At 36.5% G+C, this 15,218-nt stretch overlaps 2 protein-coding genes across 2 annotated transcripts; both read left to right on the forward strand.

The window, feature by feature from the left end:
* Positions 1 to 1,835: 1,835 nt before the first annotated feature.
* On the forward strand, positions 1,836 to 8,903 carry LOC135934324 (protein RUFY3). The gene is made up of 13 exons (XM_065475975.1): positions 1,836 to 2,200; positions 3,288 to 3,466; positions 3,527 to 3,633; positions 4,123 to 4,330; positions 4,384 to 4,544; positions 4,598 to 4,772; positions 4,824 to 4,946; positions 4,999 to 5,139; positions 6,325 to 6,360; positions 6,733 to 6,830; positions 7,302 to 7,512; positions 7,573 to 7,800; positions 8,334 to 8,903. The coding sequence occupies exons 1-13, from the start codon at positions 2,029 to 2,031 to the stop codon at positions 8,472 to 8,474; spliced, it is 1,980 nt and encodes a 659-aa protein (XP_065332047.1). The 5' UTR covers positions 1,836 to 2,028; the 3' UTR covers positions 8,475 to 8,903.
* Positions 8,904 to 10,404: 1,501 nt separating this feature from the next.
* On the forward strand, positions 10,405 to 14,981 carry LOC135948456 (lathosterol oxidase-like). Its single transcript, XM_065497750.1, has 6 exons — positions 10,405 to 10,868; positions 11,053 to 11,261; positions 12,370 to 12,618; positions 13,072 to 13,255; positions 14,126 to 14,298; positions 14,649 to 14,981. The coding sequence occupies exons 1-6, from the start codon at positions 10,694 to 10,696 to the stop codon at positions 14,850 to 14,852; spliced, it is 1,194 nt and encodes a 397-aa protein (XP_065353822.1). The 5' UTR covers positions 10,405 to 10,693; the 3' UTR covers positions 14,853 to 14,981.
* Positions 14,982 to 15,218: the final 237 nt, after the last annotated feature.

The following is a 15,218-nucleotide window of genomic DNA, read 5'->3' on the forward strand; positions in this document are numbered from 1 at the left end:
GCTGGAATTAGCGCTGGCGTTTAATTGTTGATTCGATTCTTTTAAGGTCACCACAGAAAGGAAACGAATGAAATTTTTACTATAGTTAACTTAAATATGAACATTAAAAATTAATTTTGGTTAGGCGTAGGATGATTCATTAAGTTTGAACTCAGTCAATCTCATGAGAATTTCACTCCTCCTCCCCCAGTTGTTATTTTAAGTATACTCTTAGATAAAGTCTCGGAGGAAAAGATTTGTTAAGTAAACGTGGTTTTCCTCTGTTCGTCGGTGGATGATTACCAATTTCTAGCTCAAGAATTGCAGTAAATTATTTAAAAAAAAATTGTTTGAAAGCCATATTATAGCAGTTCCTTTAGGTTTTTAGACTTTCCTATTGGGTACCGGGTTTGTGAATTTTGCAATGCACTGAAATGCGCCACTGATTTTTGAGCTGAATACAGCTGAAAACCCCACTATTTTTTGCATTTTCCCGATTTTTTCCGAACTTGACCATTTAAAAGACAGAGTGTGAAAAATGAAGGTAAATTTAAATGTTTCCTTTTTTCAGTGGCAGTAAAATTGATATTTTTTTAATTCATATTTTGGTCTTTCAACATTTAAAATCTGCTATAAAAGTACGTAATTCAGTAAAAAATTGCGAAATGGTGTTAATTCAGAATAAAAAAACTGTTTTGCGATGCAGTAGCATTGGCATTTTGGCTGCACCCTCTCCTCATATTCATTTATCCCAAATTTTCGGTACTGAGACAGTATTTCCAGCTATCTGATGATCTGGTGCCACGATAAAAATGCTACTGACAAATTCTAGACAGATGTTGAAACTTAATTCCATAAAATAATTAAAATGTCAGAACAATTTTTTTTTTTATTTTAAAGGCATGCAATTGCATCCTGTATTGAAATGACCATTATATTTATTACCCGTTTAGATGGTTTCCTTCTCAAAAGCCGAAGGTTAATAATCGATTCAGCTATTTCAATTTAGTAAATAAAACAACTCTCTAGAGCTCCTCAGAAAGCCTGAAATTTTTATGCTGCTCCAATTTTTCCATAGTTCCAATTCACAAAAATATTTCATAAAATCATTAAACCATTTTTATTTATTATGATACATATAAAATTGACAATCATGAGAGTTGTTCCTGCTGACGACTTGTACACAGAGAGCAAAGATTTTTTTCACACAATTGCAAATATATTTGAAAAACTATTAACTTGTCTGCCAGTATTTTGAGAAGAATGTAATAATAACTCTAAATGGTTTTTTCGATAGTTTAAAAAATGCCATTTCGTCCAAATTTATATATCGAGGATAATTTTTTTAATTCCAAATTGACAATTCCTGAAGTTTTAAGTTTCATAAAAGATATTACAATCCTACAAAATAATAATAAAATAAACAGCCTGGAGTTTTCCTCATTTTTGCCTTCAGCTGTGTGAATTATATTTTTCTCCATTATTTCATATATTAAGCGATAAAACCCTAGCTCTTGAAAATGTGTAGCGGGTTCTCGCTGAGAGAGCCAAAAAATAAACTTTAACTTAACCGACTATTATTATTTTTTTTTTTAATTTCTCGATAGGAACAATTTTTATTCATATGATTTTTAACAATGGGTTAATGTTTGAACAATTTTTTGCATTTTTTTCTAATACGTGAATGATTCAAAATTCCAAACCGAAAAAAACTTAAAAATAGCAATTCTTCTACAAAATAAAAAAAAAAATTGGTAACTTATCGTTATTTAAAAAAAAATAATGCATTTTATGGAATGTGTTCAGTAGTGCCATTTTTCAAACTAAAAATTACCAAGAGTGATATCGGAAAATAAAAATCCGTCATTGTCTGACGGAGCAGGAGGTGCCCGACAGTGAGACACAGGGTTGCCGGGGGGTGGTTGTGGCCCGGCCGAGTTTGCGGGTCGGCCGTGCGCAGCGCCGCGATCCGCGATTGGAAAATCAATAAGACGTCGCTCGTCGAGCGAAACAAACCGCCGCACTTTGACATTACTCTGGCCGGTCGCAATGGTGGGCTCGGAGATCGCGGGCGCCCAGGACACCATTTACTTGTGTAACTTCCGCGTGTCCGTCGACGGCGAGTGGCTGTGTCTGAAGGAACTGCAGGACGTCGAGTTCTCGAGCAACCCCGGACACCTCTCCCCGACCAGTCCCACGATCGACCACCCCGCACTCCTCGGTATAACTCGCCACCCCCGATTCCGTGATTCCGCCCTCCTACGACGCAGATTTTCTTATTTGAATTTTACGGAATTTTCGCGATTTTCTTAGTTATTGACGAAATCGATGACGTTCTGCAGGGAAGTCTTGCAAAGTCGTCTCGGTCTGGTGTGTTTTTTTCTTGAAAGGGGTGGAGTTTCTTGCATGTTTATATACGGAAAGTGGCTACGTGCAGGGGGAACATAACCCTTGCTATAGGTGATTGATACATTTTTTACACATACTATTACGTCGTGCTATATATACACAATGAGACTCTTTCACATCATGGCACTTGCAGTTTTACTCTTTCTGCATACACAAAATATGTTTACCTTGAATTCTATTTAAAAATGGCACTGACTGACGTGAGTAAAGGGGAAAATCCCAAGCAAAAATTTGTCTCTTTTGCTGTTTGGAAAATGATACCAAAATAGTTTCTGTCAACAATATTTGTTAAAGAAATTGTATGCCTTTTCTAATATCCTTACAAGGGAACCCTGGATCCGTACCACTGTTACATGCTAATATTTTCCTCAAATGTATTCTGTTCACTTAAATTATATTTACATGAACCACCAGTCCAAAGTGTACAAACCTCGAATATAATGTTAGATTTAAAATTTTTACTGAACACTTTCTTCTAATTTCATGACAGTCTACAAAAAATTAGAAAAAAAGAGCGGCAAATACCCAGGGTTCCCTAGCTAATCAATCAAGTGTTCTTCATTTTAATTTCACGATGTAATATTTTAAGACAAAAGGAAAACCACGCAAGTCTACAAGATTTTTTTTATCATTTTTTAAATTTGCAGGAGATGGCTATTTTGAAAATTTTAATATTTATATCTATATATATTCTCATACGATCCAAATTTAAAATTGCTTGACATCTAGAAATTTCCGGGAAAAATTGCGTAGCAAATCTGAATTTTTCGCAACAACAAATTCTACAATAGCAGAGACGGTCTTAGAAAACCCTCTTATAATTTTGTCAGTATTCTCATATTTTTATCGTAAAAAAATCGTTTCCTTTCGCGTGGCTGACCAGGCGGTGTGTGTTTCAGCTCGCGACCCAGCAGCTGTCGAGCGCAGCAATCTGGTCAACATCTCGAAACTCGTAGTCAAAGAGCTGATCGAAACGTCGCTAAAACATGGTCGAATGCTGGATTCGGACCACATGCCACTGCAGCACTTTTTCATTGTGCTTGAGCATGTGATGAGACACGGTCTCAAGCCAAAAAAGGTGAACGCCGTCCGTCCAACCGCGTCCGTGTCGCATTGCTCATTTTACACTTCCCAACAGGGCCTGCTGGGACCGAAAAAAGAGTTGTGGGATGTCTTGCAGATGGTCGAGCGGTACAATGCAGAGGCTGCTGACATCACGGCCAGCGTCAGAGACCTGCCCGTCCGGTAATTATTATTGTGATGCTCCCAATCAGTCGCGTCACAAAATATACAATAAACAAGCACTGCACTTGACGACCTCTCTCACTGCTGTTGTTTACGTACATGATCGATTGTATTTGTTTGGTTTCATTCTAAATCACTTAGAAACCTAAATCGCTTCCAATTTTAAACTTAAATTAAAATAGCCTCTCAAATTTCTGCTGTACGATTTTTGAAATTACAATTTTCCTGACGTTAATTATGAAGCGAAAATTTAAAAATTAACCATTTCATCTGCAGCTATGGAAAATAACCTTTTTAATATTTTCGAGCAAATCAAAGCATTGTCTTGCTCTATTATAGTCTATTTTTTCAAAGTTTTACGTTTAAATTTCTCACAAATTACAATCAAATGTTAAAAATCTTATATCATTTTGGCCACCCCATGCAAGTGCTTTAAGAAAAATTTACAATTTTTGTTACTTGGAATAACATCATTTTATAAATCTCCAGGACTCATATGGGCCGCGCGAGGGCCTGGCTGCGATTGGCGCTGATGCAGAAAAAGCTGGCCGACTATGTGAAAGTGCTGATTGACCATCGGGACGGGATGATGCCCGACTTTTATGAGCTGGAGGCTCTGATGATGAGCGAGGAGTCGGTCGTAATCATGGGTCTGCTCGTCGGTCTCAACGTGATTGACTGCAATTTGTGTCTCAAGGCATGACCAGTTTTCCTCAATCAGTCACGGAATTAATTTTGCATTCGAAATAGGGTGAAGACCTCGACAGCCAACAGGGCGTGATCGATTTTTCACTCTATTTGAGAAGTCCGGGCCAAAGTGGCGAGGCGCCAAATGAGGAGGGAGATCTAGACAACATGAGCACGGTCCTAGACCAGAAAAATTACATTGAGGAACTCAACAGGCATCTAAAGTAATACATTTCCCCCCAATTCGGTTGAGTGGTTATCTAACTGTTGGATTTAGCGCAACAGTGACAAACCTGCAAGCCAAAGTTGAAGCGCTGACCACGACAAACGCACTGATGAAAGAGGATCTCATGATCGCGCGGAACAGTCTGAAAAGTATGCAAGAGGAGAATGAGGCGTTGCGTCGGGAAATAAACACGGAAAATCCACACGGACACAAATCAAAAGACGAGGTAGAAATTTTAATCCGTTTTTCCTGGCTGGTTCTGACAGTTTTAAATAAGGTTTGCAGTGCAGCTGAAAGATCTGTCAAAAGAATAACCCTCCAGGAAATGGAAGATATAAAGAAACAGTTGGAACAGGAACGAAACAGAAGAATCGAGGTCGAGAAGGAATTTGAAATCCAGGTTTGATGTCGGGGATGTTCTTTTTCTTGGTCATTAAATTGATCAAATTTAGACAAGCATCAAGGCAGAAATGGAAGTGGCTATGAAACTGTTGGAAAAAGACATTCACGAAAAGCAGGATACGGTTATCTCATTGCGGCGACAATTGGATGATATCAAATTTATCAATCTGGAAATGTACAAGAAACTTGAGGTACGTATCAGGCCAACAGGTTTGTCGCAATTAACACGATTCTGCACCTGTTGCACATGATACACTTATTGGTGTCAGAATTGTTTGTCGATCACTGTACAGCATGTCAAACACAATCTTCCTTCTCTCACTCGCGGCCACCACTTCACAACTGCAAAATTTATTCTTACCAACCCTCCGTAATGGTGTCTTCCTCCTTCTCACATTTTTTCGCAAGCAAAACTCTGCTACTTTTCATTTATATGCTTTGTTAATTTTTTAGATTTTCTTTTACAGGAAAAAATACCAAAAATTAAGTAGATCTTGAAAAACTCATCAAAAATGTCTTTAATCCTAACTAAAAATGAGTTAACAATTGTTACATTCGTTAGGAAATTCCAATCCGAGGGTCACCAAAACGACTTTTTAAAATCAATATTTTGTTAGTTTTTTGAGAAATTATTGATGGGATAATAAAGAAGAAAATGACCAGTAAAATTTTCAATCTAGCATCATTTCTAAGAACTTAGAAATAACTTTATGAATACAAAAACTAGTAATCCCCCTGTCAAGTACATAAAAAGGGCAATTTTATTTCTATCTAGACGAAATTTGGTATGCAGATTCTCTTTAATACAGTTTGATCGAAATTTCATTTTTAACAAAATTTACTAAGTTTGACAAGAGATATTTTCAAATGAGAATCCTTACATAGCTTCACAACAAATTCAAACATAGAAAATGGACAAGTTTCAAATAATTTACAAATAGTTTGGCAATATATTTCAAATTTTGTATTTACATTTATAATTAACGTTAAAAATTATTACCAAATGTTTGAAAAATTCAATAATGAACAATGTAGCAAACTATGTTATGTTGAAGAATATGTGTTAATTAATATTAAAAAAGAGGTAACGTTCAAAGTGCCTGAACTCTAGTTTATAATCCCTGATGATTTTGGAAAGTCAAAATTGACCCATCAGTCAAAGGGGAGTCTTTGTAACAATAATCATCACTGCTGTATTTGTTAGCCTTCTTTATACTCTCGTCTGGATGAAAATTTCCTCTAACTGGGGACCAAATTTATTTTTTAAAATATAGCTAGTAAATTAATTCAATATCAAACAGAGTTTTGCTTCTCTCCCGAGGTGCTTGTGCTTAACCATGCTATGCTCTAAGTGTCCTTTTCTCTTTCAATTGTAGGAATGCGAGCAGGAACTGAAACAAAAGGGGGAGATGGTAAACAGACTGCACGCCAAGACGTCACAAATCGGACAAATTCTGACAAATCTCGAGCGCTGTAATCAGCAGAGTGGCAGCAACAAAGACTCGCAAAAACTCGCGCAACTGCGGGCGCAGCTTAACATCCCGCCGTTCAAACCGAAAGACCTGCCCACCCCCAAAAGCCCTGACGCTCCCGCTCCCAATCTGCCCCAAATGCAAGACTCGGCTGCCGGCCACTCTGCTGAAAAAGTAGTCTTGATGAGTTAATCCATAAATCAGTCGCGCTTCGCTAAATCATGTGTATCGAGATACCTTTGAACCTACTGCTCTTTTTCTCTCACTATCATTTTGTCAACTTTGCAGTAATTCCGCGTGGTAATGTTTCAGGCATGTGATAACTCAATTAAACATAAAACTGAACTAATTAGCAAGTTGGAAAGCAAGACCGAAGCCATGGCGGAAACTATTCAAAAGTTAGAAGAAAAGTAGGTATCCGAGACGAGTGCATTTCCATGTCGCCCTCTTATCACTCTCGATGTAAAATAATAATAAAAACTGCAGAAAACCTTCAATTATGTGCAGCCTTACAATAGAAAATCACAAAAGCGATAACTTATTATATAATTAATGTTGCGCAAAAAATATATCATTAGTTATCTAGTCATTCACGCCTACTTGTGAAAGAAAATAAACTAAATTTCACAATAAAAACCATTCCAGTATGTAAACTCATCATGTTATGTAAATGTGAGAGTGATGATCTCATCTGATGTACTCACCGCAAATATAATCAGTGTTAAAAAACAGTTCACCAGAAATAAACTAAATTGCAAATTGAATTTAACCAATTTTAAACAGAGTTGTTTCAATGTCGAAATCTGCACTCAGTTTTTCCCCCTCCTTTTATGATTTCACGAGCCGCCAGTAAGTTTTTAATTTTATTTTTGCTTAATTAGAAGTGCCATGGAAGTGGTGCAGAGGAGATTGGCCGAAGAAGAGAATAAACGCAAGGGCCAAATGGAGGAGGCTAAACGCGTTGCAGCTAGTAGTAATCTAGAGGATGAGCTGAGAATAGAAAGAGAATGGAGATTGAGTTTGGAAAGGGCCGTCGAAAAGGAAAAAGATAAATTCGCCGACTTGGATTCAGAAATGGAACAGCTCAGAAAGGTCCTTTTCCTTAAATAAATTAAATTAACCTCGATTTTGACGTTTTCTCACTCTAAACAGGAGCTCCAAGAGGCCAACTCTGAGATTATTAAACTCGGTCAGGAAAAGAGAGAACAAGACCTGACCCTGGAAGAAATGGGATCGCAGCTCAGCCAGTCCAAACTGCAAATCATCGAAATGCGAGAGGATCGGGAGAAGAGTCTCAAGTTGAACGCAAAATGGGCCAAAGACAGTGAAGCCGTTGAGTGTTTTGCCTGTCACACAGCTTTCAACCTAACCAAGAGAAAGGTATGTTCTTTTCTAATATAATCAATATGATTGAAATAATTCAATTATGAAACAAACTTTTGGATATGCATGCAAAAACTCAGAAAATTTAAAAATGCTTTTAAAGAGAAGAGTTGATTTGTATGCATAAAAACGTATTTATCCCGCATTATTTGATTTTTCTCATTCCCAAATAAAATAAATTCCATAAACATCACTATATCTGTATGATGTTTTATATTATTATCATTTTAATTAAATTGGAAATTTTAACTAACAATTTCAATTTAAATTTTGACTTAAAAATAATTATACTACTATATTTTATTAAAGTTAAAATTTTAACATTGCAACTTGTATATAAGCTATTTTATCTAGATATTACTAAAAAATGTGGCACAGATTGATTTGAATTAATAATTTCATAAACTATATAATCAATTGAAAATTTAAACTAATTCATATTTTGCTCAGAAATGTTTTTTAATAGGTTGATTTACAATTCCTTCTGTGAATTTCATAAATTTTAATAAAGACACTTGTGATTATTGCAGCACCATTGTCGCAGCTGCGGAGAAATATTCTGCAATGACTGTTCTGACAATCAGATGCCTCTGCCGAGTTCTGCAAAGCCAGTGCGCGTCTGTGATGAGTGCAACCTCAAGATCCTGTCAAAGCAGTCGGTCGTCCGATAGCGTCATCATTTATTTGTAGAAGAGGTGTGAAATTATCATGAAAAAGACTGCTCTTGTATAAATATGATGTTATCAAACGGAAGCTCACAATAACCATGTGTTCATCGTTTAGAAGCACTTTTATCCAGTGATCGTGACTAACTTTTTAACCTGTATTAACAAAATATATCTTCCGTTCTTACCTGAAGAATTATTACCAAGAGAAATTTAATGTGGTTGTTGTCTACCAAAGCATATTATGAGAGATAAGGACCACTGCTGGCTAATGGTCTAAAACATTACCGTAACTTTTTAATGTAGCACACTGGATTCTATCATTGCGGTATAAGTGTTTAAATGTAAAGCTGAATACTTTGAAAACAAATTGGGCTGCTGAAAATGCATTTACATTCAAGACGAAATTGTTTTTGGTTTTGGACATTCCTTTCTAAATTTCCTAAATTTAAATTTAAAACACTGTTGTCTCTTCAAGCACCTATATCATCTGTTTGCTAATCCAGCAAAATGCCTATGATTGCTAAAGTTTACGGATATTTTCATGGACATTTCGTTATTAGTGCAATATTTTGACAACACATCGTATATTTTGCAAACACGTCTATATTGAAATAAAGAAAACTGAAAATACTTCTGACTATTTAGTTTGTTTGTATTATGATTCTGTATTTATTATCGATAAACAGTAACACACATTACCCGACCGGCCTACAAAAGAGGCCAAGTCGGGAAATGGCGCCTGGAAAAACCGGATTAGCCGGGGTTGTCTCCGAAGGCGAGTTCAGGGCGCCGGTCTTCACTTCAGTCTTGATCCCACGCAGCCATCACCCACCAGGAGCCGCGAGGCCTATTCGACTGATCAGGATGGTGGCCAGGAACTTCGTCTTCAGCTCGGATTGGTTTCCTCAAAATTGACTTGGCTGAGTTAGAAGCATAGTGACGGGCAGCCAGGCTTTTTAGCCAAGGCTTGACGCTCTTCCACGCTGGCCCCCAGCATCTCGTCAGGGAGATTTGGCACTGGAACTCGATTTCACTCCCCCGCGGCCAGTCTTCTTCGCAGGTTTAGATTAGAGCCACCCCTCGTCCGAAAATGTATTTTATGATATTATTAAGTTGCATCATTCCTTGTAACTATTGATATATTCAAGTGAAATGTGAGCGGTATAATTTTTTATAATTTCAAAATTATTTAGCTATTCTCTCAAGAACCCTAGCAAATATGGTCTTAAGTATTTTAATGATGTGTGCAAATAGTGTTTTCGAGAATGCCTCAAACACGATTGTTTTCGACTCTAGCAAATATTTTCAACTCAAAATTTTGAACTCAAATAATACCCTCCATTACAAAATCGTCTTGAACTCCTCTAACCAGCCAAAGGGTTTAAGGGGTGCCCCCAAATCGCTACATTTCAATCCCCTTGACTAAAGTAGAAACTTAGTAGAAACTTAAGTATTTACTTATTTTGCCATTTATTTCCATCTGTTTTAATTTTTAAATAAGGTGGTAGCATAGAGCAGTGGGTTTTAGATAATTTAAAATATTTTTAAGCCAAGCTTGTGAGGAAGCATTATTAGAAGTATATTTATGATAAACTAAACTGTAGCATGGGGGTTGATATAGGTTTGGATAATATTACCAATGTTAAAATATTAAAAAATACATCAAATGTTTCAAAAGGATCTGTATGAATTTATATCCAGCTTCACAATATTTCAATGAGAAACGTAATTTACTCTTGAATTATAATTTGCTCCCTTCAATCATTAAAAATAAAATGTCAAACAGCCGCAAAGCGTGCTCTGAAAATTTTTAGGAGTACTATTGCGGCCACAGCTAAAATTCGAGCACGCGTGCAAAAGTGAGCGTACGCACGTCATGCATATAATGTTAATGAAAGATAATTTTGCAATCAATTCATATTCATACATATTATTTCTCACGTTTTAAATTTCAAAGCCGAATAGTCCATGAGGCATAAACGAAAATGACACGTCAAGTCTCGTAATCAGGAAAGATTGGAATGCTATTCTTTTATGTTCAAGTTCGTTTGTACCCGCGGTGAAAAGTCCGCACACCTGCACACAATCTATCAATTGATTGTGTGACTCTATTCACAAGCATCGTTATCTCTCGAGATTTCTTGCTCCTGACAATAAATCTGCACATTTCTTATTCCATATTTCTCAAGACATGCGAGTCTCGTTTCGGCTGTGATCGCAAAATGACCACGGACGACGATTTGGCAAAGACTAAGGGTCTCATCAGGGACCCCATGGCGGTGACCTGGACCGAGCAATACAGCGAAACCATTGACAAGTATTGGAACAAACTTCCAAAATTCGTCAGCTCGACCCTCGCCACCATGGCCGTATTTTTAATGGGAATCACAGTCAACGGTATGCAAAATATAAATTAATTTCTAAAAAAAAATTGGCAACAACAGCAACTTTGTTCGAAATCGAATTATCCAGTTCATTGCTTTAGACATGTTTTTCGTTTAACATGTCTTTCTCGATCCTAATTTTTTTAAATAATATTTGCACACTCATCGCTTGCTATAACTTTAATCGCTGGTGACAGGGGAATGGGTTCTGATGCTGGTCCACTTTATTCGGTCACTGACGCTGGACGAGAATGAGATGCTCGGCGAAAACCAATCTGGTGTCAACGCAACCCTCGGCATCAGGATGCCAAAACTCGAGTTTAAGATGGATGGATTTCTTCCCATCTGGCTGGGCTCGGCCGCCGTCTCCTATATCATGTACTTTGGCATTGGTGGATTTTTGCACGTATGAAGCATGATTATTATTTTTAACTCCCTTTCGAGATAACGCGACTACACGAATAGAGATGATTTATTAATTTTTTAACTCGCCGACAACGAAAACCTGATAGTAAAAATTGCATTTTTTTTTCATTTGAAAAGCATAGCATTTACAGTTAGTGTAAGATACATACATAATTTTGTTTGATTTAAAATTGAAATCAGGTTTTTTCCACGGATATGGCCGTCCTTTTCGACCACCTAATTTAATGCGATTTAATATAAGACCGCCACTTTGCTGCGATTTTAAATACAATTACAGAATACTGCCGAAATTTTTCACCCAACAATTTTCAATGAGAAACGTCATTCTTTTGCATAAAATTATGTAACTCCTGGCTCACTTGAGACGTTCAAAATCGTTGGGTGTCAAAATAATATTTCAAATTTATTTTTTTTCCGGGTACAGAAATACTATTACGTGTTTAATATTTCACATCTTTACATTTGTAGTTTCTTTTCAATCTGTGAGGGCTAAATTTGTAAATCAAACCAGTTTCCCTCCAATCTTGAAAATTAATCATTACTTTTTTATAACAAGTGTTTGTGATTATTGTTGCTAAGAGGGCTAAGAGTAACAAAGAAACGTATTTGAAAAATAATCACTGATTTATTTATCATTTTTTAAAACATTCAGGTGTTTTCGTGAAATATTTACGCTACGAGTATGTGTGAAATTGTGCAAGTTAATTATAATATAAATGAGAATAATTCAGCGATTATTTTTCAATTACATGTTACTTTTCTATTCTTAGCAATGCTTATTATGTTTCCGTTTGGTATTAAGCTTCCAATAATTAAGACAGACTTAATTTAAATTTTATTAACATGTTATACCAGACTTTAAACTTCATTAATTTTCTTACTAAAATTACCATTTCCTTGGGTTTTAATTTTTATTTCAAAATTTACACATGTTAAGTTTTATAAAAATATGTTATCTCTCATTACTAATTTAAATTATTGTTCAAAACACAAGGTTCGTAAACCTTTCACATTGACATTAGTGAGAATTGATTAGATTAGATTTTTTCAATGAATTAATAATTATTGTCCTTGAAACCAAATATCAGTGGTACTTCTACGTGAGACAACGCAACAAGGCGCACGAGTGGAAATGCCAGCCAAACACGTGGCTTCCTGCCGACCTGGAGAGGCACGAAATTTACCTTGGCTCCTTCTGCCTGTTCCTGGGCTCGACCCTGTCGGCCTTCTTCGCGACGCACATCATGAACGGTGGCTGGTCGATGGTTTACTACAGATTCTCTGACTACCCTTGGTACTGGACCATTCTGCAGTGGCCAGTGATCTTTATTTACCAGGTAAAGGAATTCCTTTGACTTTGTTTCTTCCTCCTTCAATGTTTTCACCGCGAGCAGCAAGCAAATACACACACACACAAAGTTTAAAGAAGAAACTTTCTTTGTGGTTGTAACAGAAAGAGAGCAGAATATTTAGACAGCGCGTAGAGCGAGAGCATAATCCTTTCGCCTGCCCTTTCCGGCGTTTATTGAAAAAATAAATCGCCAAGCTGCCACTGCCGGCCGGCCTCCGGCGCGTGTCTATTTTTATCCCCTTTTTGAAGATAATCTGCTGCTGCGTGCATTCGAGAAGCAGCACGTCTACAATTTTCCTCTGTGCCAGCCCATAAATTATCGCGTAATTTATTTACAGATGATCCTTGGCACTCCAATCGTTTACATAATATCCTTTCCTGCCCTCTCCCCCAAAGCGATTTAATTTTAACGCAGAAACAAATCTTCCAATTTTCGTAGGATTACTTGACCTACTGGCACCACCGAATCTACCACACGCCTTTCCTGTACAAAAACTTCCACAAACTGCATCACAAGTACAAACAGCCGACTGCGTTCTCCGTCACAGCTATTCATCCAGTTGAATTTGTGCACATGCAGCTCATGCTCTCCTCGCCCATGTTCTTGTTTCCGATTCATTGGAGTAAGTAGAAATCATTTTTCCAAACGTTTTAAAATAACAATGTGGCCATCAGTGGGAAACATAAATTTATAATTCCTTCCGAAGAAAAGGTCTTTTAAAAAAAATAAAAACTATTTATTTACTAAATTTTGTTTAAAATTGCATGCCACTTTTGAAATAACGCAAAATAGGCGGTTCTGGTTTATGAATTTTAACAGTCTTATACGAATATAAAAGAGAAGGAAAAATCTACTGTTTTTCTTTGATACATTTTTTCAGTTTAAAAAACTAATTTATTCTCATGTTTTTTTAATTTTGTGCGTTTGGTACTTTTGCAAATGAAAATAAAATGATGAAATATGATAAAAACACTTTTAAATAAAAAAATTTGAAATAAAAAAATGACACAAGTTCTGAAATCCTTTTTTTAACAATCTTTCCATGTCATTTAAAATACATTTTTAAAATTAAGATTAAAATTGTTCAATCTTCTTATTATTTAATTTTACAATGAGAGTTATTCATTATTTTATTTTATTTCGAAACATATAAGATCAAAGTCTCATTTTTGACCCAGAAAAAATTCCTGAACATATCTATTTAAAAGTAAAAAAATGTTAACAGAGCTAATAAAAGTCATTCATATTATTTATTAACAAGAAATTAGTTTTAGATGATATTAATTATCTTTTTTACTTTAATGCCACCAAGAAACTTCGCAAAAAGAATTGGCCAACAAGAGTGAATTGAAAAGTCAGAGCTTTTTACCAGCCATGAAATGCGAGAGGTTGAGGGCCGCGCGCGCGTCGAGTGGAAGGAGCAGAACCAATTTTAACTCGGCTGACTGACGAGCGTGAAAATCGGTTTAAGGCGTCTAATTGCTTTTTCCAGTTCCTTACTCGGTGATCGCCATGTACACCTACTACCACGGAATAATTGACCACTCGGGCATCAACTTCAAAGCCTACTGGTGGCAGCCGTGGCAGCCGGACGCGATTTTCCACGACAACCACCACCAGTATTTCCACGTCAACTTCTCGTTCAACTGCTCGCTTTGGGACAAGGTACAACATAATTAAATATTTGCCTTCTTTGGAGAGGAAAATATTCCCCGAGAGGCAGATAAAAAGGGTGTTTAGCATTATAAAATGGACAAAACACACATTAAAACTCGTAATATTATCTAATCTCCATGCGACGCGGTGTGTGAGAAATAAAATTAAAAGAGTCTCGTTTTGCCACCGTCTGCGGTTCAACCTGCTTTTTTTCAGGACCACACACACGCTCCTTCTCGCTGCTTTTTTTCATTATTTTTATACACACGTACGCGTATATATATGCTCTTGATTGAATGACCCCAACGAGCGTGCAGAGTACAGGCGTCTCGGTGTTTATTTTGCTCTTTTTCTGTCAGATCCACGGAACGTACCGCCGCAAGGACAGGATTTACCACGAAGACATTTACTACGGCCGCGGTAAAGACATTCGAGAAGCGTCGGTGCAAGAGGTGACCGAAGATTTGCACCAGCGGACCACAGAAAATCCGTTGGCGTTCAGGGGGAACAAGAGGGAGTTCGACTTGAGCGAGGATGACGTCGCCAAGCTCAAGGTGCATTGAAATATTCAGCTGGATGAAAATAATAAATAAGTGTTTGAGTGCATCGAAATGTGTAAATGATTGTGCCAATATTTTGTGATGTTATTTAAATTTTGTGCATTCAATGAATAAAATAGTGTTACAAACAGAGCTAAATGATTCTATCGACCTTAATATAATTAAATATTCATTTTATATATTGTGGCATCATTATGCTCAACCAATAATGTAAGGATTTCTATAAAAATTAGTTAACAATAAATAACTTCCTCCAAAAATTTAACATTTTTGACTAGCTGATTTTGTTCAAATTTGAAAAAATATTGCTAAGTAAGTTTTTAAAACTTCACAGGTCTAGTAAAAAGGATAATGTGTACAAACAATTGA

Source organism: Cloeon dipterum, chromosome 1 (assembly GCF_949628265.1).
Source record: "Cloeon dipterum chromosome 1, ieCloDipt1.1, whole genome shotgun sequence".
NCBI lineage: Eukaryota > Metazoa > Arthropoda > Insecta > Ephemeroptera > Baetidae > Cloeon > Cloeon dipterum.